General features: G+C 42.7%; 2 protein-coding genes across 4 annotated transcripts; one reads left to right on the top strand and one right to left on the bottom strand.

The window, feature by feature from the left end:
* Positions 1 to 806: 806 nt before the first annotated feature.
* trim24 (tripartite motif containing 24) lies at positions 807 to 16,949 on the bottom strand. 2 transcript variants are annotated; one of them, XM_012873560.3, is made up of 19 exons: positions 16,254 to 16,949; positions 14,974 to 15,092; positions 14,713 to 14,860; positions 12,536 to 12,668; positions 12,258 to 12,374; positions 11,383 to 11,497; positions 11,150 to 11,296; positions 9,608 to 9,722; positions 8,120 to 8,262; positions 7,785 to 8,009; positions 6,849 to 6,971; positions 6,611 to 6,758; positions 6,461 to 6,518; positions 6,234 to 6,360; positions 5,843 to 6,135; positions 4,558 to 4,669; positions 4,396 to 4,470; positions 2,731 to 2,886; positions 807 to 2,631 (listed from the first exon to the last, which is right to left on the bottom strand). In XM_012873560.3, exons 1-19 carry the CDS (start codon positions 16,495 to 16,497, stop codon positions 2,083 to 2,085), a joined length of 3,147 nt encoding a protein of 1,048 aa, XP_012729014.2. In that variant the 5' UTR covers positions 16,498 to 16,949; the 3' UTR covers positions 807 to 2,082. The 2 variants fall into 2 exon arrangements, with proteins under 2 accessions (XP_012729014.2, XP_021177720.2); XM_021322045.2 differs by having other exon boundaries at positions 7,785 to 7,988.
* A 1,375-nt stretch (positions 16,950 to 18,324) lies between these two features.
* LOC105933849 (aldo-keto reductase family 1 member D1) lies at positions 18,325 to 22,020 on the top strand. Of its 2 annotated transcripts, none has more exons than XM_012873567.3 (9): positions 18,325 to 18,485; positions 18,594 to 18,773; positions 18,895 to 19,011; positions 19,153 to 19,230; positions 19,417 to 19,539; positions 21,034 to 21,143; positions 21,506 to 21,671; positions 21,768 to 21,850; positions 21,929 to 22,020. In XM_012873567.3, exons 1-9 carry the CDS (start codon positions 18,393 to 18,395, stop codon positions 21,969 to 21,971), a joined length of 993 nt encoding a protein of 330 aa, XP_012729021.3. In that variant the 5' UTR covers positions 18,325 to 18,392; the 3' UTR covers positions 21,972 to 22,020. The 2 variants fall into 2 exon arrangements, with proteins under 2 accessions (XP_012729021.3, XP_012729022.3); XM_012873568.3 differs by having other exon boundaries at positions 18,327 to 18,485; positions 18,594 to 18,761.
* Positions 22,021 to 23,553: the final 1,533 nt, after the last annotated feature.

The raw sequence follows: 23,553 nt of genomic DNA, 5'->3' as shown, positions 1-23,553 counted from the left end.
AGTCAAGTTAATACAAATGCAGACTTTTCAAAAATGTATTTGAAAAAAATACAAGATAAAAAGCATAATTTTCCTTCCACGCCACAATTATGCAACTATGTGTTGACCTCGCACATAAAAACCCAAAACACACTGCAGGTTGTTTTTGACAAAATTGTGGAAAAGTAAAAGGGAAGTTGATGTTTTATAGAAGGTACTTGAAATGCAAAGCAGCTGAAAATGTCACATTTTTATATCACTTTACTTAAAAATAGTGATTTAATATCAGAATTTACACCATTAACTTTTTCTTTTAATTTTTTGACATATTTAGTATGTCAAATGTGGTAAAATAAGTTGCATATATGCATTCGCAAGGCAAAACTGTTTTTTTTATTAAAATCTAAACTCAGGAAGTCTTTCTATGCTTAACACTGACTGTAGCATTGGTTAATGGTATCATGCATCTCCCTTTAGCAGTCAGTTGGCCATGGAAAATCAAACAGAAACCTCTCTGCTTTCTAAATTTGTCGATTTTCATACAGCAGCTTATGGTGTTCCTGCAAGTACCCAAAAGGGAGCAATTTCCTCCATCTAATCATAATGCAACAATCAAGGTCACAAGTTGGAAAACAGATTCTGCTGAGAAAGTGATTATCATATCTCTACGCTAGGACCGATAAAGACTCAAGCAAATAAGATCAAGGAGTGTTGTGTATCTTATGAAGAAAATAAAAAGGCTTCTTTGTGATAAAACTGGAGGTTGGAGCAACAGAAGACCTTAAACTGGCAGCACAGAGTAGAGAAAAACAAACAAGAAGCACAGATTTTTTTTATTATTTTATTATCCAATGTTAGAAAAACAAGTCTAAAGAGATTGTTTTCTTGTTCTAACCGAAAATTACTAGTGGCCACATGATTTATGTCCCAAATGATCCCTTTTAATAAATGTAGGTGATGCCGCTTTTACAGTTTTACTTAGATTTGACATGAAACAGATAATCTATATGTGGATAAAAAAATAAAAAAAACATCCTGCATCTACTGTTAGGTACAGTGGAGGCTCTTTGATGCTGTGGGCCTGGGCTCTGGAAACCTTGTTTGAGAGTGTGGCATTATGACCTCAATGAACCGCCATGAGAACAGAAAGTTCTGGTGGATGTGCCATTATCGGTTCCATCCACGGGATAAGGATCCAAAACGTACGGCCAGATCAGCAGACATAAAACCAAAATTCCTCCGTGGCCATCTCAGTCTCCAGCCCTAAACCTTCCAGGTAAACAGAGAGCTCTCCTTGTTTACCTGGACTAAATGTGATCCAATGGGCAAAAGGGGAATTCTACAAAGTACTTAGTATTGCACCACCTGAGATTCTGACAAAAAAAGGAGACAGTGGCCCAACGTATCAGAAATCCTCCATCAGATTTAATAGTAGGATAGTAGGCATGATGTCCTTTCCCATTAAAAAAAAATGCATTTAAATAAATGTTGAACTGTTTGAAAACACTTAATGGGAGATTCTAAACCTGCGGCAAAAGATGAAATCCTTTTCAGGCCCTGCACACATCCTCACCAGCAATAACCAACAGACCTGTTGCCATCTGTGTGCATAAATGTATGTATATCTGTATATACATGCCACATTGTACAAAATCTGCTCTTTAGCCATCATATATTTGCTGCGCTTTAATACTATAAATTAAAAATTTAAAAAAAAAGAATACTACTGCAAATGAAAGTTTGACCCAAAATGGCTAGAATGCGCATGTTATTTATATTGGAGTGTATTTCATGCATTAAAAAGGTCCAAACTCTGCAGAAACTGTGCTTTCAGTATTAAGAAGTATGTACAGTGTTATTCATAACTTAAAGGCGATCCACACAAGGCCATTTGTGTGCTTTTCACAGTCGTCGCAGGAAACCAGGACACAAAGAGCTTGTCGGCTTCTCCTGGTTGTGCATCTAGCTGCTAGCAGAGTCTGTCCCATGCAGCGGGGCCCCTGCTTCATACATGTTATGAAACCCGTCCCATTGCATCTAATGGAGGCCACGGCTCTGGAAGACTTCTCCTCTGATCTGTCCCTCACCATAGCTGGGATTGGTCTATCCCTCCTGCGCGGAGGCTGCCTCTACGGGAGCTGGACTCTCCGAAGTGTCCGGTGTGTCCTCGGCGTTGCCTGTTGGGAGCTGAGCCTTTTTTTCCTCGGTGCCATCTTTAGCCTCTGCGTCAGCGGCGGGGTGCTTGTCCTCCTGCTGCGCGGCGGTGCTCTCCTCTCGCTTTTCCTCCTCCGCAGGAGGAACGCCCCCCTCTTTATTTGTCATCACTTCACCCGTTTCCATTGGACTTGTTTCAGCCGCTTCTTTGTCCGAGTTCTCCCTCTCTCCTGGGGCCATCGGTTCCTGTTTAGGAACCGTTTCCCCGTCTACATTAGCGCTTCCTTTTCCCGCAGGACTTGATGGCTCCGTGTCCTCGGCAGCGGCGTCGCTTTGCTCCATTGGCTGTTCCTCCTCTTCTTCGATCTCATCCTCCAGGGGCGGGATCATCTGCTCCTCCCTCCCTCCTGGGAAGAGCCGGTCCGGGTAGACGAGCTTCAGCTGCTCCTCAAAGTACTCCTCCAGGTATAAGCCCGCGCTGCCAACCTCTGAGGTCGCCTGGGAAAAAGTTAGAGTGACAACCCGTTTAAGCTCGACGAGAAACATGACGACCCAAGTTGCACCTCGAAAGGACAGCCGACCGGCACGGAGACATACCTTGTAGTACTTGGCGCAGTTGAAAAAGATGAGCCGGACGTCGGAGACGAACCCCTCTGGGCTCCCGTAACACTCTCCCTCCTTTGACTGCAGCCTTTTCTTCACCATTGACAGGTCCATCGGCGTCTTTATTAGCTCCTTGTACCGCCGAGTCTCCTGCAAAAACACACGCGTCAAACAGCGGCTCCTTCCTCTCCTCCGCTTCTTTTTGGTCCAGTTGCCATGGTTTGAAACTACGTGGAATAACTGAGCACTTTCCCCTCAGATTTAAACCTTAAAGGTTCACTATGAATTTATGGCCGATGAATGATTTAAGTGATGGATCGCTGGACTGAAAGCAGGATGGACAGATGTAGGACGGAGGGATGAATGGACAGAAAGAGGCAAAGATGGACCGATAAATGAATGGGCAGACAAACAGGGACACTGAGACGGATGGAGATAGAGGGATGGGGGAAAGAGAGAGATACAAACATTTAAATGCCCTCCCAGAGACCCTCACAAACTGTGGAGGTATTCAAAAAGCACCTAAAGTCATTCCTATTTCAAACGGTCTATTAATACTTATGATTTCAATTTTGCTTTTATGGTGTTTTTTGTTTTTTATTACACTGTTGGGAACTGTTTTAAACCCCCTGCTATTGTAGCACTGAGATTTTATTTGAAATGTAAAAAGTGTGTTATAAGTAAAATTTAATAATAATCATAATACATTTTATTTGTAATGCACTTTACATTTAAGAAAAATCTCTACAGGTAAAATCATCATAGAAAGGTAAAAGCAAAAAAAAATTTTGAAAACTAAACATCATTGTAAAATACATATGAATAAATAAGTCAGTGGCATAATTGTAAGAGGTTAAAAGTAGTAAGTTCTGCCAAAAAAATAAATTTAAAAGTCTGGATATCCTGTGGTTCCCTCAGATGATCGGGGAGGGCATTCCAGGTCCGAGGAGCAGCAGAGCAGATGATTAATTATAATTATTATTAAAAATGTAAAGATGCAAATGAAGGGATGGATGGCTGGATTAGGCGGATTGATGGAAAGATGGAGGGACAAATTTAAGTTCAGTCGCCTACAGTTCAGGTCAGGCTGCTTTGAAATTTGGCCAAAATCTCACAGACTAGATGGACAGAGATGTACGACTGAAATGGCTGAACGAACGGAGGGAGGAGTGACAGACGGACCATCAAACAGACCGATACGTAAATGGATGACAACATTATTGATGGACAAACGGGGGAAAGATGAATGGATGGATGAAGAGATGAATGGATGTCTGTGACTCACACCAACAGAACTGCGTCTATAATAACAAACACGACCTGATGTGGTAAATAAATAGTCAATCTTTTATATAAAACTGGGCTCTTCCTGCAGCAACGCAATTAAAGAAATAGATTGTGTAGACAGAGGGACAGCCAATACAGCCACTGCAGTACAAATACTCATTTATTGTTTATCCTTAAATACTGAAATCAATCCCTTTAACCATCCAACAAGGAATGTTCAAACATGAGCAGAGAGTTAAAGCCAGAATGGCCCCGATTTGCCCCCTAGCATGCAATAAAACCACGAGTTCTTCAACGGCAAACTAACGCTGATCGATACCGACAAACTGCAGCAGACTTGGAGGCGGCTGAATATGGACAGCAGAGAGTTACCGATGGAGATGCCGGCTGCTGGAAGTCCGTGCTGAAGTCGTTGCAGAACAAGTGCAGCAGCAGTCGCTCACATTTCTGCACATAAGAAACACATCGTATTCATTCGTGAGATGTTAGCATAAAATAGAGCGCGTTTAATTGACAGTGTGAAAATGCAAATACCCTTTTGTCCACTGGGGGGAACTTCTCTGAGACGGGCGCGCTCCCTCGGTCGCCGGCGTACTCCATCTCGGGGGACTCCAGGTCACGGCAGAACGAGCAAAACCACTCACCGCTGAAGCGATTGGAAAGACAGGAAAGCATCAGATATATACTCCAAAGCGTCCTGCAAAGTGTGTTTTTTATTTTTTTTTACTTTGAGACAAGCCAACCAGACCTACGGGTCTTACACCCGGCTCATAAAGAACTCAGAAACTGCACGGTGCCACACTACTATTTTTATTAGTAGAAAGCTTATAAAGACCATTCATGTACCAATTAGTGTTGGTCTACAGCAGGGGTGTCAAACTCATTTTGGTTGAGGGGCCGCATACGGCTTAATCTGATCTCAAGAGGGCCACACGAGTAAACTCATTGCAAGATTCAATAGAACTAATAAATGTGGACTTGTTGATTTTTATATTAAGTTATTTTCACTTTTACAAAATATATTATGAATAACCTCAGCGTTTTTAAGAAAAGTATGTGTAATTTCAACAATACTTTTACTCAGTCAAACATTTACTTGTGCATTATGCATAAGAACTGATTACAGTGATTGTACAATGTTGAAAAACATTTATTCACATTTTTTGGAACTTAAAAACACTGTCCTACATGACAAAATACATCGAACAGATAAAAATTAAGAAATTATTTACATTTTTCCACACCTGGAGCACAATCTGCTAATTAAAACACAGTGTGGATAATATAGGAACTGCATATTTTCAATTAAACGAAGTACATGTTTTTTTCAATAATTGATTTATTATTCTCTACCTTTTGTTTCTTTTCTTCTTGTTCTTCCTTTCCTCTCATACTTTCCCATTGTAGTGTCCATATCATTTGAGATATTCTCCGCATGAATCATAATAAAACTATTCACATTCATAAATCAAGCGGAGCACTATGGCAAAAGCAGTACTGCTCCACTTGTGAAAGTCAAATCTGATGAGCTCTTTTTGACATTAAGACAACAATTCTTATTGCCACATTGCCAGACAGGACACTGGGGGGAAAAAAAAAAAAAAAAGAAAAAAAAAAAAAAGAAATTTTTATTTATTTATTTTTTAATAATGATAATGCATTTAGCCACAGGGCCGGACAAAACTGTTCGGCGGGCCGGATCCGGCCCGCAGGCCGTATGTTTGACACCCCTGGTCTACAGCATCAAATGGCGATCAAATACAGACGTTTCGGACCGAACGAATGTGCGTAAAAGGCTCGGTCCTGATCCGCGTCTCACCTCGGCGACTCGTTGAGCGCGGGAATGTGGCAGGAGAGGTGGAAAACCTTCGGGCACTTGTCGCAGCAGAGCAGCTCCCCTCCGTTCTGGCACACGGCGCACCAGTCCTCGTTGGGGTCCTCCTCCGGCTCCGCCTTCTTCTCCGGGCCCGGCTGCGACTGGGTCTGGCTACACTGGTCGGTGGAGGTGGAAGCCGGGGCGCCGGACGCCACGAGCCCCTTCGGCGCCGGCCGAGGCTTCGACTGGGCGCCGGTGCTGCTGTCCGGCAGGCTGGACCCGCCGCTGGATTGCACCTGTGGCCGGAAAAAAATAAAATAAAAATAAAATGCGTCATACGCGCAGTTATGGTGCATCAAGTCCGGATTTGCAAGGATCCGACAACTTTACGTACAAAACTAACTTCGTCCTCGTCCTCGGGTTCGTCCTTGATGACGATTATGGGCCCTGGGGAGAACCTCCTCCTTCGCTTGGGAGCAGGGGCCGCTGGCGGCGTGGAGGTCTGCTTCCAGGAAGTCACCCTGCAGAGCACAAATTTGTTAGGATTCTCACGCTTTCTGCTGGGAAAGACGTGAAAAGAGTGAAAACAGTAAAAAAAATAAAAGCCTGACGCGTTCTTACCCCGTGGTTCTGTCTGTAGAGGACGGCTTCGCCAACGGGGAGTTCTGTCCTCCTGCACCTAAACGCAGCGTTAGAACATCAACTTAAAATTAAAAAACACCCTAGTTTGAGACAAATCACCCAAACAAGACCACCAATAGGAGCACAGACCTGCCATAAGACCGAGCGAGCTGCTTTTCTCTGCATTTCCTGCTGGCAGACACAAACCCACGGCGGGCTTGGGGACGGAGATGCTGACGGTGGGGACGGACGGACCAGCCTCGCTCCTCTTTAGGAGGGACGACTCCGCCAAGCATCTCTGAGGGGCCGGAAACGCAGAGAAGGGCGTTAATTAAAGTGCTCTTTGCTTTTTTTGTTTTTGTTCGTGGGTTATGTTCCCGACACCCACCTGGTGTAGGGAGGCCTGGGAAGCTGCTCCCGCCGACGGAGGCTGCGAGAAGCGGGAAGCTACGTGCGACAGCTCGATGGGTTTAGGGGGGAACGTGGAGCTGTGGATTAATTCTCGTAGAGACTACAAGAAACAACAGAAATATGAGCAATAAATCACTTGTAGACTCAAAAACATCTTTTTTTTTTTTTTTAAAGAAACAGCACAAGAGATCAAACGCATTCTTGGAGATAAACTTGAGATACATTTAGATCAAAACCCTCCCGTAACAGGAAGCAACGTCTTTATCTCAGCCGTAAGTAGTCCACCCAGACCTGACCTCATTAACGTGACACGGACAGCACAATCGCCGTGCTGCGTCATAATCTACAGCAGGCTGCTAAATGTGTTATTTTAAGAAACGGATAAGAGAGAGAGAACGATACGCAACACGACGACGCTGCGACTTTCAGCTCTGTTTTCGTAAAACGCGTCTGGAAGAATGAAACTAAAACGTTGCCAAGACGATGAATGACGTGTTTAGGATCAAACGTCACAGACCTATTGAAATTGAACCTTTTTGGCAACCTGAATATGCTTGTTTGGATGAGAGCTCCTGTGCGAAGCGGCAGAAGAAAAATGATTTATGGTTCACGACATTCTCAAATATCCCAAAAAAAAATATTTAAAAAAATCTGAAAAGTGCGGCATAAAAATAAAGCGTTGCATTTTGATTTTTGTTTCTTCTATGCGTCTGGGTCAGTGTGCGAGCCCACAGGCCTCCAACAATGTCCATGTTGCCAGTAAAGGGCAGATTTAAAAATGTCGCTGAAGCCAGAGGGGCATGCCACACTTTCCAGATTTGTCCCAGTCAAACAACCGTGCATCATTTTCCTTCTGCTCTACACTTGTTACTTTTTTTGTTGGTCTATGACATTTAACCCGGTCTGGAATTACCTGTGAAGCTGTGTAGGTCGGAGGGCTTCTAGGGTTTGGATGGCTGGTCCCATACCTGCGCCCAACCTGTGCCAAGCCGGGGGGGGCTTGGGAGGGAGACGAGCCCCCGTGGATGGGTCTGGTGGGTGGAGGGGGACCGGGAGGCGCTGGTAGTCTGACGTTCTGATACCAGGACCAGTGGTTAGGAGGGGGCTGCCTGTGGGGCTGGTGGGAGAGCTTGTCAACCTTGGATAGGGTAGCGATTCAACAGGTTAGCATCACTTTACAAAAAAAAAAAAAAAAAAATGCTATTTAAAAATGACCCAAATAAATAAATAATGGCCCAAAACAATTACCTGCATCTGGAGCTGAGCTAGCGTGCTCTGCCGCTGCTGCGCTGCTGCGAGGGACAGACTCCCAGCTGGGGCCTCCTGTCTGGGACCCGGCTGATGGTTGGGGATGGTTGGCCTCCCTGGGCATCTCTCCACCACCAGTGAACCTGCGAGAAACAAAGCCGAGAAATAGACCAGATGTCTCTGGCACCGACATCCAAGTTCCTACATGCTTTGTTTCCTTTCTGTTGGAAGGGAGTCTTTTCTCCCTACCCTCACCCAGTGCTTGCTCCATAGGAAGGAATACTTCAGTACTATAACGCAGAAAACTAACTATATTTAAACTATCATTTTTACAGGGCTTTGGAAAAGGATGTGAGTTTGTACCCAAAACTACAATCCTTGACTTCGAATTATTGAAATATTGTCACCGAAAACAGCCAAAGTAGTTTATCCTGCACACTGTACCTCCCACATGGGTAAGAACCTGTGCTGATGGGGGCTGCAGCTTATTTTCTGTCCACTCAGAAAGGTAGGTGTAACATTAAGCACATCTGACAGTTTTCCAGTGTTTCTACAGCTTTTACAGTATTTCCAGACCCAATTAGCCACGTTTCCATAAGTTTAGGGATGTTTACGCCAAGTAAAATTGTATCTCTGATTACTTTTGTGCTTTACAAATCGTGAAACAACACAATTATCCAAATGGTCTCTGGTTTAATATCTTATTTGGCATCCTGCCCAACTCAGATCAGCTCCATTTCCAATTGTGTAAAAGTTTGATGCGTCAGATCTGGGTTACAGCTTGTGCTAAATGAGATCAAAGATAAAAAGGTGAGATAAATCAATGAAAAAACACATTTTAATTTTCTAACTTAAATTCCTGCTTCTATAGAGGTTGGAAAATTCAAACATTTTTCATACTCTTGTTTCCAGACATTGGATAAAAACCTGATTTCAAAAATGTCCAGACTTTTCAACCCTGCACCCGACCCCTCACATTGCACAGGGACACTTTCTGAATCGTGAAACGCGTCAAGAAATTATATCCATCCAAAAAACAGGAGTAAAAATTGGAACAGAGGGCAAAAAGTTCATCTGAAGAGACCTTGTGTTTTCTGTCATTTGATTTCAAAAGGCTCAGCAACAGACGATTGTGGCGCTGACAGAAATAACAATAAAACAACTGCTATTTAGGTCAGATGAGATTAACGCTCTGTGACATAAACGGACGAGGGAACAAAACGTCCTGTTAGCCAGATCCAGGCGCATACATGAGAAAAAAAGACAAAAGCACGAACCGACCTCACAAAGAACTGAACGGAACGTTTCATAAAATCACGTCCCCCTTTTAGTCTTTTTTGCTGTTCTTTGTGCCTCTGCTAGGCTCTATGCCAAAAACGCATCCTTGAACTTAGGAGAGCACTTTCCTCATGTGACAGAGAAAACGTGAGCCCGCTGCAAGCAAGCAAGCAAGCCGGGACGGAAAACAAGCGCCAGGGGTGGACCTACCGAGGTCCACGTTGGTGGCCCAGAATCCAGAGCGGCACTGGAAGCGAACGGAGCTCTGGGGGACGATGGAGGGGTTGTAGGTCGTTCTCATCAGGTAATGGATCTGGTAAAGGATCTGAGAGGCAGAGGGATGGTTAATGTTTAAAAATCAGGAGATTAAGTGAAGCAGAATTACAAGAAAAAGCAGGACAAGCCACAAATGCAGGCCCCGCGCAACGGCAGCCATATTTATTGGCACCCTGATGTGAATAATTCTGTTTTAAAGCATTAAAACAGCATCACCTCTCACTTAAAGTTTTTAATTGTATTATTTATTAAAGGGGGGAGGTCAGTTTTAATAATACTGATGGCCTAATTTCAAATAGCAGGTTACTGTGCAGTAAATGTGACAGACCTTTCATGTCGTCATTTCTACCTTCTTTAAGTTCATCACAGTTTCTACAAGCGTATTAGTACTCCATGGTTTTTAGATCCCATAAATATGTAAACGGCACAGAGGCATATTTCTTTATGCAAGGTGAGAAGGATGCTGAGTTTCACTGGAGCTGTGTGCACAGCAAAAAGGGAACTAAAAGTAAGTAAATTTTTCTAGGAATAAGTCTATATTTTATTGATTTGAGGAGGTAAATAAGACTATTTGTTAATGGGATTGGTAGTTCTACCCCTAAAATAAGATAATTAGATATTCTGCACTTGAAAAATTATGATGGAGATGAATTGTTCCTACTTTAAGTGCAAAATACTCATTCCATTGGCAAATTATCTTATTTGCCTGCTCAAATCAAGAGAAAATGCACTCATTTCAAGAATAATGTACTTAATTTTAGTTCCCTTTTTGCAGTGTGCTTGGCCCGGATGTGACTACGTCTGAGCTTTTCTGCGACTAACAGTCCAAGTGGGTCTGGCATGAAATAACATTGGTCGTCGTCGGGTCTTTAAGCAGGATAATGGTTCAAGTTGTCCAAAAACAACACAGAGCTCAACAACTGCTTCACTGGACACATCAACCTCGGTGCTCAGACCTAAACCAAGGGTGCCAGTAATTCTGCCCACTATTGCATCTAAACTAATATGAGCCGATTCGATACGATGCTCGATACATAGCTCAGCTTGATTTGATCCCAATATCGATAGTTATTACTTTGAAATTAATGCTCAGAGTCATTCGATCAAAAAAAAAAAAAAGACAAATATTATATTTGTGTTCAATTTAAAGAACACTGATATATTAAAAGAGGAAAATAAAGTGCATTTGGTCCAATGCATTTAACGTATCACAGAAACCAAAAATGTTCTGGAATATCGCCCTCTAGGGGTTGGGAGGTATATTGATATTGAAAGCCAGAATATCGATATTAAATCGTTTTTAAAAACATTGATATTAATCTTTGTATGCACAGACCTACTCAGATTAAAGTTTGGACTTGTATCATTTTGTTCAGTGTGAGATTAAGAGATTTGTTTATTAGAAGGCTTTAGCAGGGGTGCCGATAAATTGTGCGGAGTAGCAACAGTCCACATTTGGAGACCGTCGTCTGGTACCAGTCTCTTGCAGTAGAGCAGAGCCGTCCCGCTGTGACTGGCCGTGGCCCATTTGGTGAAGCTGATCACGTGGTCCAGCTGCCGGGTCAGATTGTTGACGTCGTCCTGCTGCTTCTTCAGAGCCAGCTCGTGGTCCTTAGTCAGCGCCTGGATGGATGGTAGGGAGAGGGGTCACAAAACGTCACCATGGGGTTTAAAGGGGCGACGCGTCGGAAAGGAACAGGAGAACGTGCCTCGAGCTGGTTTATCAGGATCTTTCCCTTCCTGTTGATCTCCATGATGAGGTTACAGATGGACTTCTTTATTTCGTTCGTGACAGCTTTCCGATTTTCTTCCACTTGCTGCAGTCTGCAGACGTTTAAGACAAGAGAATGAACGTGGCGCATTTATCAGAATTAACTCAAGGTGGCAACACACTCAACCCTGCATCTGTGTGCGATAACTAAACCACCCCAGAACTATTTGCTGCCTGAACCGACCTCAGTCCCAGAATTACTCATTGCTGGTGGACTTGGAGCTACGCTTACGATCGTCGCCCTGTTAGAAGGTCTGATGATGCCCAAACCTCTCTTCCCTGGCAGAGGAAGCACAGCAGTCCCAGAGCATCACTGGGCCACCACCGTGCATTGTTGACCCACTTTGGCTCATTTATAAATTAGTGGGTAAATTGGGGCCTATTTGTTCTGCTTTTTGAGGTCAGTAGTTGCGTTCCTCCTACGGTTCAGGCTCTTCTGCACCTTCCCTGAACTTTTGGGACCCCAGCGGAACATTAAAAAAGCAGAATTTAATGTAGATAACTTTTTTTTTCCTTGTTTAATTTGTTCACTGCAACAAGCCAAATCTGCAGTCAGGGATAAATATGTTTAACTGCAACCGTGGGACGCCTGATTAGGCAATAAAGAGCTGGAATACATTTAAACAGACAGAGGCATCAGCCCAGAACCAAGCCTGCAGTTATCTCTAACACGCCATATCAGATCTGTGAGACTGCAGGTTGTGGCCAAAAAGAAAGAGGAGCAGAAACTTATGTTTGCTTGCCTGTGATTCCAACTATTGCTACAATATTACAGATATTTGTGCATAATTCAGCAGCGATGCGGCACTTTACCCGGAGTTGATGCAGCTGGAAACGTCCTCGATGGCCTTTCTCTTTTCCTGCAGCTGCAGAGTCATGGTTTCCAGATACTGCTTATGGTTTCTGTAGGCATCCTCCAGAAACTGGTAGCTAGAGACAAGAAAGCGACAACACAGGAGGATCAAAGACGAGTCTCCTCTCTGAACTCTGCCCTGATTTGGGTTGCAGCTGCATATGTGGGCATTTTTCACATGCAAAAAGTTTTTTTTTTGTTGTTTTTTTTTGTTTGCACAGCAGCCCTGTAATATTACTTGTGATCCTTGTGTTTGAGGAGCTGGCAGTCTCGGCAGGTTAGCCGGTCGCACGTCTCGCAGAACAGCTTCAGCGGCTCCTGCTTGTGGACGTCGCAGAAGACGGGCTTCTGCGTGGACACGCCGAGCGCTTCTGGAGCGGGAGGACAGGTTAGGAAGGGTTAAGCGTCGGCTCACGCAAAGAGAACACGTCGATTCGCAGCCTGGAGACTCGTGATTAGATCGCCTGGAGTCTGGAGAGCCTTAGTTTCCAGGTGAACTATTTCATCAAAACTGGATAAACTGCCATCAGCTAAAAGCACAGGGGGGGAAAAAAAGTCTGTTACCAGTGGATATTTTTTAAAACATTAGAGATCTACGGCATCAAGCTGGTTTTCCTGCTCCGGACAAACATACTGTGAGAGAACAGCGGACGAGCAGCGGGGGGGGATAATGAAATAAGCCCCCAACCAATCAATTACAGATACTCGTCTCGCTCCATCATTGGGACAAAAGAGCCGTCAGGGACGGGACAGCGCTAGGCTGGGACGCACCATAAGGCAACTGGAAGCTTGCAGAAAAGGGGACAACTCCCCGGTATCGATCAGATACCCCTCCCCCAGCCCAGGGTCCCCTGCTGCCCCCCCCCCCCCCCCCACTCCTCTTTGATGACTTCCCAGAGCTTTCCACCACTCAGCTCACAATCGTCACCCACCCCCCTCCGGGTGGGGAAGGTCCCACAGCTGCGTGGTAGCGGTGATGGCGGCGTCGGCCATCTTTGTTAGAGCAGCAGCTCATCGACGGCTGAGAGGAAGTGGTTTTAAATAGCCTGAGCAGGAAGGCCAGCTCTGCTCTAGGGGGGGGCCGCCCACGACCCAGATGCAGGTGGTGGGAGACGGGAGGACTCTGGCAAACAAAAATACCGCCACTGTTGTTTTGTTTTTTTTATCTCCGACCGCATGCAGCTGCTGCAGAGCTCCTTCGGTGAGAAACCGCGGCGTCCTCAACGCACAAAGGAGCGTTTTCACAGGTCCTTCCTCCCAGCAGCTGCTGAGACCGTATAACCACCACTGCTCCCAACAAACTCCATAAGTGCTGATCGTCTCTGCTGTATTTGCACAGTTTGGTCGTTTGTTTGTGAATGGCCTGTTATTAGAGATGCACTTTTTTAAAATCGCTCTACTCAGCTGCAAACTTCTTTAATCGAATTATGCCATTTTTAATAACCGTACAGTATTTTGTTTCTCACGCTGTAAATCTGCCCTTACGCTACACTCTTATTCATGTTTTTTTGCTGTTATATTTTATACCCTTGTGTTTACCTTCACTCTGCTGTTTGTACACCCGGATCTCCCCTCTGAGGTATAATGAACGTCATTTCTAATGTAATCTGAGGTACATAGAGGGGGCAATGAGACTTACAGCGAAGGTCTGAAATGTGAGCCGACTTGGTGAGCAGGGTTCAACATTAACATTAATTAGTAAATTTTCCATTTGGCGAGTAAATGTACCAAATAAGTCGTGTTTTTCAGTCATAATTTGGGCAGATGCTTCTTTATGTTCCTCTCCTGTCACCTCATATGACAACAAACACTCTACGTCATGTCCACTCGCTAACAGCTAGCGTTTAGCTCAGGCTAACTACGTAGCCGGATTATGTGGATATTTAGCAGGAGTCAGTCAGGCTTACTTTGGCCGGTAGAAAATATGCCTGGCCGGTTGATCTTTACGTCTGCTGGCCAACTTGGCCGGTGAATCAGGGAGTTAATTTCGGACGCTGCTGGTGACCAGCTGCAGAAAACATCTTACCCCAAACCTGTTCTGTTTTACGAGGGGATCCAGTATTTAGGAAACTGACGAATCAATCGATCTCCAGTTGCCATAACCATAAAAGTGTGCTATATCATTACAGCAAAGCACTGCTCGGATCCAGAATCTGGGATGGATGTTATGTTTCAGGTGCAAGGCCTTCGAAATCTGCTACACTATTATACATCTGGCCCCTTAAATGGACTTTGCTGTCCTTTATCTCCAAGCCAGACACAGATTTGCGTAACCAAAATCCTAAAAGCGGAGGGAAGGTGGTGGGGGCAATGTGGTTATGGAACCCCTTCCTGTTAACCTGCCAAAAACAACCCAAGACCGTGTGCTCCTTTAGAAAAGAGCGAACTGGACGGAGGACAGCCGCCGCGTCCCACCTGGAGACATCCCCTCCTTCTGGCGTATGGTGTGATCTCGGGTGAACTTCACCCTCTGGTGCGCCTCGATGCACGTCAAGCACAGGAACTCCACGCACTCCACGCAGTAGCCCGTCGCCTCCGTGTTGTCTTCGCAGCTCATGCACACCTGCCGGAAGCGGACGACAAGCGATTGAGCAGGGAAGCCATGGTTTGAGAAGAAAAAAAAAATTAGCTTTATTTTTTTTTTTTAAATGAGATTTTTAGAAAGCGGCGCACGACCTGGCTGGTTTTCTCCACCGTGCTGCTGGGCACCTCGGCTGAGTCCTTGACGAAGAAGTTGTCCAGCACGTCGACCTCCCAGCATTCCTGTCTGCACACCGGGCACCGGATGGAGCCACCTATAGCGGGGGGGAAAAACGGGTGGAGTGATTTAAACCTTCGCTTGGACGCCTGTTCATTTGCCACTTCTATACGCTTAGCTTGGTAAAAGGCGACCCGTCAGGTTTGAGTTACACAAAACGCCTCTTTTCACACTGAAAGTGCAAACGGGACGTGACTAAAGACGTTTCCATAAACCATCAGCTACCAATTTTCACCAGTTCCTGTATAAGGGGGAGCCGCTGAGATGTTCCAGTCCTGCTAAACACAAAATATTGTTTCATGGCCTTCATTTAACCAGCTATGCTACAGCAAAACACGCATGACTCAGTCACACGACTGATTCTGGGACAGGAACCGATCCGAGGTCTAAAAGTGACGCATATCTCAGTATTGCTGAACATTTTCCCCACCATCTGAGGCGTCATTTATTAATCTGACCCAGACCAGAACCAAGTTCCTCATCGTTGGAAGTGGCTGTTAAAGTTTGATTAGTGTGGCATGCATTTTGTGTTCGGCCCCCTGGCCCTTCGATAATGGAGGGATCAGCTGACACAGCAACAACAACAACAACAACAACGTTTTGTGCACAAGAGTGGCAGAAAGAAAGCTACTGCTGAAAGTGGCACAAGCCATGTAGGGGGACAAACACGCGTGCCGCAGAAAACACACCCTGCTAATAACTTAATAACGAAACATGGTGGTGGCAGTGTCATCCTGCGGCAATGCTTCTTTTTTTTTTCATTTTTACCAGGGACAAGAAAGCTAATGGGTGTTTATTAGAAGATGGACGGATGAAGATTCCTAGAATAAAACCTGTAAGAGGCCGCAGGAGGATTGAGACGATGCGCCGCCTAAACGTCACTGAGAATCGGCGATAATCTTACAGATGGATGTTCATCCAAGGCAAAAAATGTCTACAGCTGTGCAACATACTTTAAGAACAAATAACTGCAGCTGATGTTTAATTGTAAACCATTTTCAGAACCAATTAACATCGTTTTCCCCTACTCCACAAAAACGCACCACTCTGTTCTGGTGAGGAAACATAGAGTTACAGAGCTGATCGATGTGTCAATTATCTTCTTTTTTTTTAAGATCATTAATGACAAGAGAACCACTGTCATGCACAGAGACAGGCAGTCAAACCGAGCACGATCTCCGTGGACGGGGTAGATCACCTGGACCTTGGTCCCGCCTCGGCTCGGCGCTCCTTAGCGGGGGAGGCAGGCACCTCCTGCAGAAGGAGTGCAGACACGGCAGCAGCTTGGGCTCCCTGTTGTGGAAGCTCAGCTTGCACATGGGACATGTGTCCATGAGTCCGACGGCGCCCTGCTGTTTGAGCCGCTCCCCGCCTGCGGGCAAACTCTCGGCCTCGTTCTCCACGATGATCACGATGTCGTCGTTTTCGGCACTTTCGTCCATTTCTGTCGCGTCACGATAACCAGTTAGTCGAGGTAGCTAGCGCCGCGGCTAGCAGCGAAACGATAGCCCTTTGTTTCGCTCATTTGCACTGAAATGGTAACCCAGCGTTGTACCGAACAGCATTTCAATCCCAAATCCTTTAGTTTAAATACGTCATTGAGTTAAAATAAAAGGGCAACAACACGAATTAGCTCATTCCAGCCCGTGTTTAACGCTAAGTTAGCAATGTAGCTTGTTTCAAACGCATAAACGCCAAACAGAAAACACTATTTTTCATTTTGCGGCGTTTGTTTTTAAAAAAAAGACTAGCAAAATATCACCCAGTGGCCACGTAAATACAGGAAATAGGTTACACGCAAGGTATTTGCGGCTCATACGTCCATTAGGGATAGGCTAGCTGCCGCGCTTCCCTTTTTCTCAAAACACTGGCGATGTGTCGTTCGTGGCCGAGCCGACTGGATGTACCGGCTCTTTTAAGTGAACGATTAGAACCGTTGTTCATCTGAGTTACTTTCCGGTTCAGAGACACGGAGACCCAAATGGAATTTATTTAGGTCGCCCAAGTTGCATCACAGTTTGCATCTCAAAACAACATGACAGACACATACAGTTGCTACTAAATTGAACTCTGTTAGATAGGGCGAAATCAGTGGTTTGAAACACAGATTCCCTCAAGTTTATAATTATCTGCCTAAAAATGTCTAAGAAAATACAGAAAAATACATTAAATAAATGCAAAGAAATTATTGAGTGAAATAAAAAAATACTGCATCGAGCAACAACTTGTGTCCATTTTGTTAGTGTTTTGAGCAAACAGTTTTAGAAATATTTATCAACTCCTTGCATTTACATGTTTTTACTATATTCTGTCTGTGTAATAATTGAAAGAAATTGGCTTATACACTTCATGATAAAATCAACAAACATGTTCTACAGATAAAACCCAAACAGACGTTAACCAGACTTCGAACATTTGCTTACTCTCAAAACATGTGGCAGGAAAATTAACACTGCATATCATCCTGAACATGTTATCCCCAGAGTGAAACGTCGTGGTGGTAGCATCATGCCATGGGGCTGCTTTTTTTGTGTGCTCACATTGTAAAATACACCATGCACTGCAACATACAGTAGATTTTAATCCGTGACATTATGATCCCATTTAAAAAATGTTCGCCATTCAGAGGAGAATCTACATTCAAGAATCAAGATAACGGAGCACATTCATCAGTACAATTATTGTATTCCAAAACAGTTTTGTTGTCCTTCAAATAAATTTAGCATAACTACTGAATGAATATCAAACACTATCCATCCATCCATCCATTTTCCAAACCGCTTTATCTCTCATGGGGTCGCGGGGGTGCTGGTGCCTATTTCCTATCAAACACTATATATATATATATATATATATATATATATATATATATATATATATATATATATATATATATATATATATATATATATATATAACTTTCTTTGTGAGTTGATCCATTTGATATGGATCCTGAAAAATAGCCGCAATTCCCATTACATCACACCGCTACCCAGACGGCGCAGCTGTATTTTGCAGCTACGGTGCATCGCTGGGGACAAACTGCCCCTATATCCAACAACCTCCTACAGCTGGCTTTAACTTGTTTGGGGCGTGCATACAAAGCATGGCACGTGACCTCATAGGTGTGTGTGTGTGTGTGTGTGTGTGTGTGTGTGTGTGTGTGTGTGTGTGTGTGTGTGTGTGTGTGTGTGTGTGTGTGTGTGTGTTGGGAGGCTGGTCTCTCTCTGTCTGGGAGGAGTCATTTGTCTAATCAAAGAGCAAACAAACTCCACTGATTGGCACACTACAGTGGCTTTAGCTCCAGACACAGTGTGCAGCAAACCCTTTGATCATCATGGAACTGACAGCAAAAAAACACTCAATTCCTTTGAGCGATGGAAACAGCATACCTTTAATTGGACTGGGAACCTATGGGAATCCTCGGCAGGTAAGATTGGGGTCAGTTGTTTGGACTATGCGTTAAAAACATCATAGGAAAATCTGTGGCTGACGTTTCATTGGAGACAGTGTGCTCACAGAATATGTTTACTGGCAGACCCCCAAAGGAACTTCTTACGAAGCGGTCAAACTGGCCATTGAGATAGGATACAGACACATCGATGGAGCCTTGGTCTATTACAATGAACACGAGGTGGGACAAGCGATCCGGGACAAAATTGCAGATGGGACCGTGAAGAGAGACGATATCTTCTACTGTGGAAAGGTTTGCTTGTTTGTGAGTTGACCGCTGAACCTTTCCCCCCCCCACAGGATAAAGTTCACGGTCGCAGAGATAACTTAATGCCACAGTTTTGCAACAACTAATGCCGTTGTTTTGCTTTGCACTGATTTCACAGTTGTGGAACACATTCCACCCTCCTGAATTAGTACGGCCTGCTTTGGAGAAAACTCTGCAGATGCTGCAGCTGGATTACGTGGACCTATATATTGTAGAAATGCCCACTGCTTTCAAGGTTAGGAATGTGATTTATGACACCTATAGGGTCTACTGGACCTGCAAAAAAAGGGTCTCTTATTTTGTTAAGGTTGTAATCATTTGTGATTTATGGCTTTTTTTTATATACAAAACGTGAAGTTTCTGTTCATTTTTGAAGCCCGGAGAAACGTTCTACCCTCGAGATGAGAACGGGAAGTACATTTATCACGAGACAGACCTTTGTGCTACATGGGAGGTGAGAGCTCCTTATCACATAGAATCTGGCATTCACACTTGTGGTCCAATTTTGAGACTGTAAAGAAAAGTTAATAGCAGTTGCAAGATAACGATCCGAAGTCAAGGGTAGAATTCAGTTTGCAAACGGGTTTTATGATCTATGTTCCTGGACGATTGCTTTATGTTCTTTGTACATCTTGGACAGGCCATGGAAGCTTGCAAGGACGCGGGGCTGGTGAAGTCTCTGGGAGTATCCAACTTCAACAAGCGCCAGCTGGAGCTGATCCTCAACAAACCTGGGCTGAGACATAAACCCGTGTCAAACCAGGTACTCCATCGCTGCACTGTTCAAACACAATGAACCGTGAGCACTTTTTTGGAACTTTGACAAAAATAGGACACATGCAACATGTCTTTGTCAGGTCAGTGCCGACCAGCAACAGCAACCAAAAAAGGAACCTTTAGTTATTAAAGCTGTAATAAACTGAAGCATTACCATTAGTTAAGCTTTAATAACATGTAGGAGAAGACTACAGTATCACAACAGCTACACAGTTGAAATAATATCAAAAACATTTACATTTGTATCAGCGGGATAAGAATGAAATAACAAAAATAGACCAGATAGGACAATCCGTTGTTGAGTTGTAATCACATTACAAAAAGGCTAAACGTATGAATAATTGATAAATAGTTAATATATTTAGTAAAACAAGACAATGGCACAATAGATTGCCAAGTTCATTTTTACTTAAAATAAGAACTCCCTCATAAGTTACTAAAAATGAGCTTATAAGCTATAAGTAAGCAGTAGTTTGCCATTGGTTATGCTGTGAAACTATCAATATAAGACAGATAGATCGGGTCCGATTATATTATCGTAGCACATGGACAGAGCTTATAAAAAATAAAGAGATAAATCTTTTTTCAAGACGGAAAGAATGAAATAACATAATAAAACATGTCACAATAAATAACCAAATCCACAAAAATGCCTTTTATGATAAATGACAAATAAATATTTAATAAACAGGAATGTATGAGTAGTTACAGGAAGTTATCCTGTGTACTTTTACATTATTGGTCTACTTGCATATTTCACATGAAATAAAATGTTCTCCTGACGATGGAACGAATTAAATAACACAACCATCATCATAGAACGTATTTGGCAGTAGCATTGCTGGTGTGGTTCCAAATACAAAAGATGATCCCAAAGAAGAATTGATAAATATGTCATTAAGTTACTAATAAACAGTAATTACCAATACATAGACATTAATGACGCCGTTAAAATGCTATAAAGCATTAATAAGAACATATTCATGGTGCTATTACATTACCGCTGCCGCCATAGTTTGATTTGATTCAACTGGGAAAGCTTAAAAAAAGATGCAAAGAAAAACAAAATAAAAACAAAAATGACATTAATATGCAGGAACTACTAGCTTACAGTTTTGCCTACATACTGTTAATGAAATATAATGTCAAACAGAAACTAAATAACATTATATTGTCAAGTAAGTACCCCTTTACTACTCCCCCCCTACACGTGACTAATAAATAGTAAATAACTCAGTAAAAATTGTAATTAACAAGTAACGAACTATTAATTAAGCTTATAACGCTTTATAATTCATTGTTAAGCAGTTATTTAATGGGAAAGACAGTAAATGTCTCTTATAGCTGTCTCATAACTGCTTCAGTGCCTATAAGTGTTAACAGTGTAATTTATACCAGGTTTGTTGAATAGTGGTAGGATAACCACTGAGTCTAATTCTTAATTAAAAGAATATGTATTTTTTTATTCTTTTGAACACAGGTTGAATGTCACCCGTATTTCACCCAGCCAAAGTTACTTGAATACTGTCGGGAGAAGGACATTGTCATCGTAGGTTATAGCCCCCTCGGGACATCAAGGGACGCATCGTGGTAATGACAATTCCTTAACTCTAACAGTAAAGGAGCGCCTGCTCTCAGTATTTATCGTATTGATACATAGCGTAGTGTGGATTTCCAATAATCTGTGTAATCCTTCAGTCTGATATTTAACAAAAATCGGCCAAAACGTTGCTTATTTTAGCAAAAAAAAAAAAAAAGCTACACTTTTTGTCCACTGAAAAGAATGGGCGAATCACAAAATAACATTTAAATCTGAGAGGGACATGAAAAGTTAAGGAAGTGGAATTGTGTGTAAGGCAAGCATGGGATATATAATTAAGCTTTCTCAGCTACAATGCTTGGCGTTGTCTTCTTCTTCTTTTTCTTTTAACTTCTTTTTTTTTTTTCAACAGGGTAAACCTAAAATGTCCCCCGTTGTTAGAAGACGAGCTTCTGATCTCTGTTGCCAAAAAGTACCAAAAAACCACAGCTCAGGTGTGCCTGAGGTTCAACGTGCAGAGAGGCGTGGTGGTCATCCCGAAGAGCTTCAACCACGATCGCATAAAGGAGAACTTTGACGTAAGCTTGCGTCACGACGCCTTTATTATAGAATCCAAACGAGTTTAAACGTCCGATACGACAAATAAGTACTCACTGATTTTGTCAAAATTGCAGATTTTCGACTTCTCTCTGTCTGAGGCCGAGATGAAGGCAATTGAGGGGCTGAACAAGAATATACGATTTGTGGAGCTGCTCATGTTAGTACATCGCAGAAGTTTGATCTAGCCTCTCTTTTGAACACACAGCGTTCACGTTTCTATTTCCTGACTCAACAGGTGGGCCGATCATCCGGAGTACCCATTTCATGACGACTACTGACATCCCAAGTCTCAAGACTAAACGTATTCGTGGCTAGCTCGGCAGCTTGGAAATCATTTTCTTTCCTGTGCGTTCAATGAGCATATAATTATTTCCAGCAACAAAATGTTTCATATTTTTTTAAATTTGTGCATAAATCATTGACAAACGAAAGCAGCTATCAGTGCTTGTGTTTTTTGTTGCAAACGGAGGCATAAACTGAATATTTGTAGCTGAAGATTGATAAAATCCTACCTTTTATTAAGACAACGGTGCTGCTGACTGTATGTGTAGTATAGAAGATAAGATAAAATACTTTTTTTGAATGTTGAGCATTGTTTAAATAAAGCATCTAAAGCAGGGGAGTGAAACTCATTTCTATACTTGGGCCACTTTGACATCATGAAGTCATTAAAAGGGCCAGTTGCTCCTGTACAGATGATACTTTTGATTTCATAATTCACTTTAAACTCATCATTCTGCATCACTTTTGCTCTTGCTGGGCATTTCTGGGTTGTTTTAATGCGTTGTGGGAAAAACCGACACCTAGTGGCAGGATGCTGTTACTACACATTTAAAAAAAATCAACATTCGCTACAAGGGGCACAGTTTTTGGCAGGTTACACAGTTTTAGCCCCTTTATACAATTTAAAATGATATATGCATCTACTTTATGAATATTTATTAAATGATCCCAATAAGGTCACTAGACTGACATAGTTGCATTCAAGACCTTTGCACTGAAGCCATATTGTCAGTTTATTTTTCAATGTTATTAATTTTTTTCCAACAATCTACCAAAATCCCCAAATCTCACAAATCTATGGTTATTTAGCATGTGCAGTATAGTATGAGTTTTTTTTTCTTCTGATTTATGTTTGGTCACTTATCCTTATGTAAAATGGCAAATTTATGACAGATCAAACCAAAATACATAAACATTTTTCTGCTGGTATATTTGGGATGGAGAGCCACATTTCCTAACAGTGCACAATAAGCAGAGTATATAGAAAATATATGGTAAGTGCCGGTTGTGTAAAAAGCGAGTGAAACGATGCATATTCAATACGAAAACAATAGATGGCAACATTTCCTGCCTGAAGAACTCAGGTGCAAGATGAAGAAAACAGGAAAAAGAAAAAGAAAAAAAGAAAAGCAAAGCGACTAAAAGCTGCCATTAATTCAGTAAAGACAACTAGACAGTTTGACGACTGACCATTTATTTGTGTATAGCTCATTTTAACTCCTTACAGTTTTGACATATTACCTTTCCTTCTTAAATGTTTAAAAAGGTATAAGGAATAAGATATTCAAAACCCATCACAACTCAAGTTATCTCGATTTATGACTACTTGACCATTTCCTGTTATTAACAATTTAGAGTATCAAAACAATATTCGTGTTCTTGTAGCAAAACAGCAAAAGAACAACAAAAATGTAATGCAGCAACTGCATTCCTGTATATGTAATTACTGTCCTATTAAAATCAGTATGGGGGAGAAAGTTATTGAATATGGTTTAATTTCCCAGTGTATCGTCTTAATCTGTAGCGTTTCTGTCAATTTCTTAAGGCCTCCAGAACCACCGTACAGTTTGCTTGAGC

Source organism: Fundulus heteroclitus, chromosome 17, assembly GCF_011125445.2.
Source record: "Fundulus heteroclitus isolate FHET01 chromosome 17, MU-UCD_Fhet_4.1, whole genome shotgun sequence".
NCBI lineage: Eukaryota > Metazoa > Chordata > Actinopteri > Cyprinodontiformes > Fundulidae > Fundulus > Fundulus heteroclitus.
This window is presented reverse-complemented; position numbering and strand designations above follow the sequence as displayed.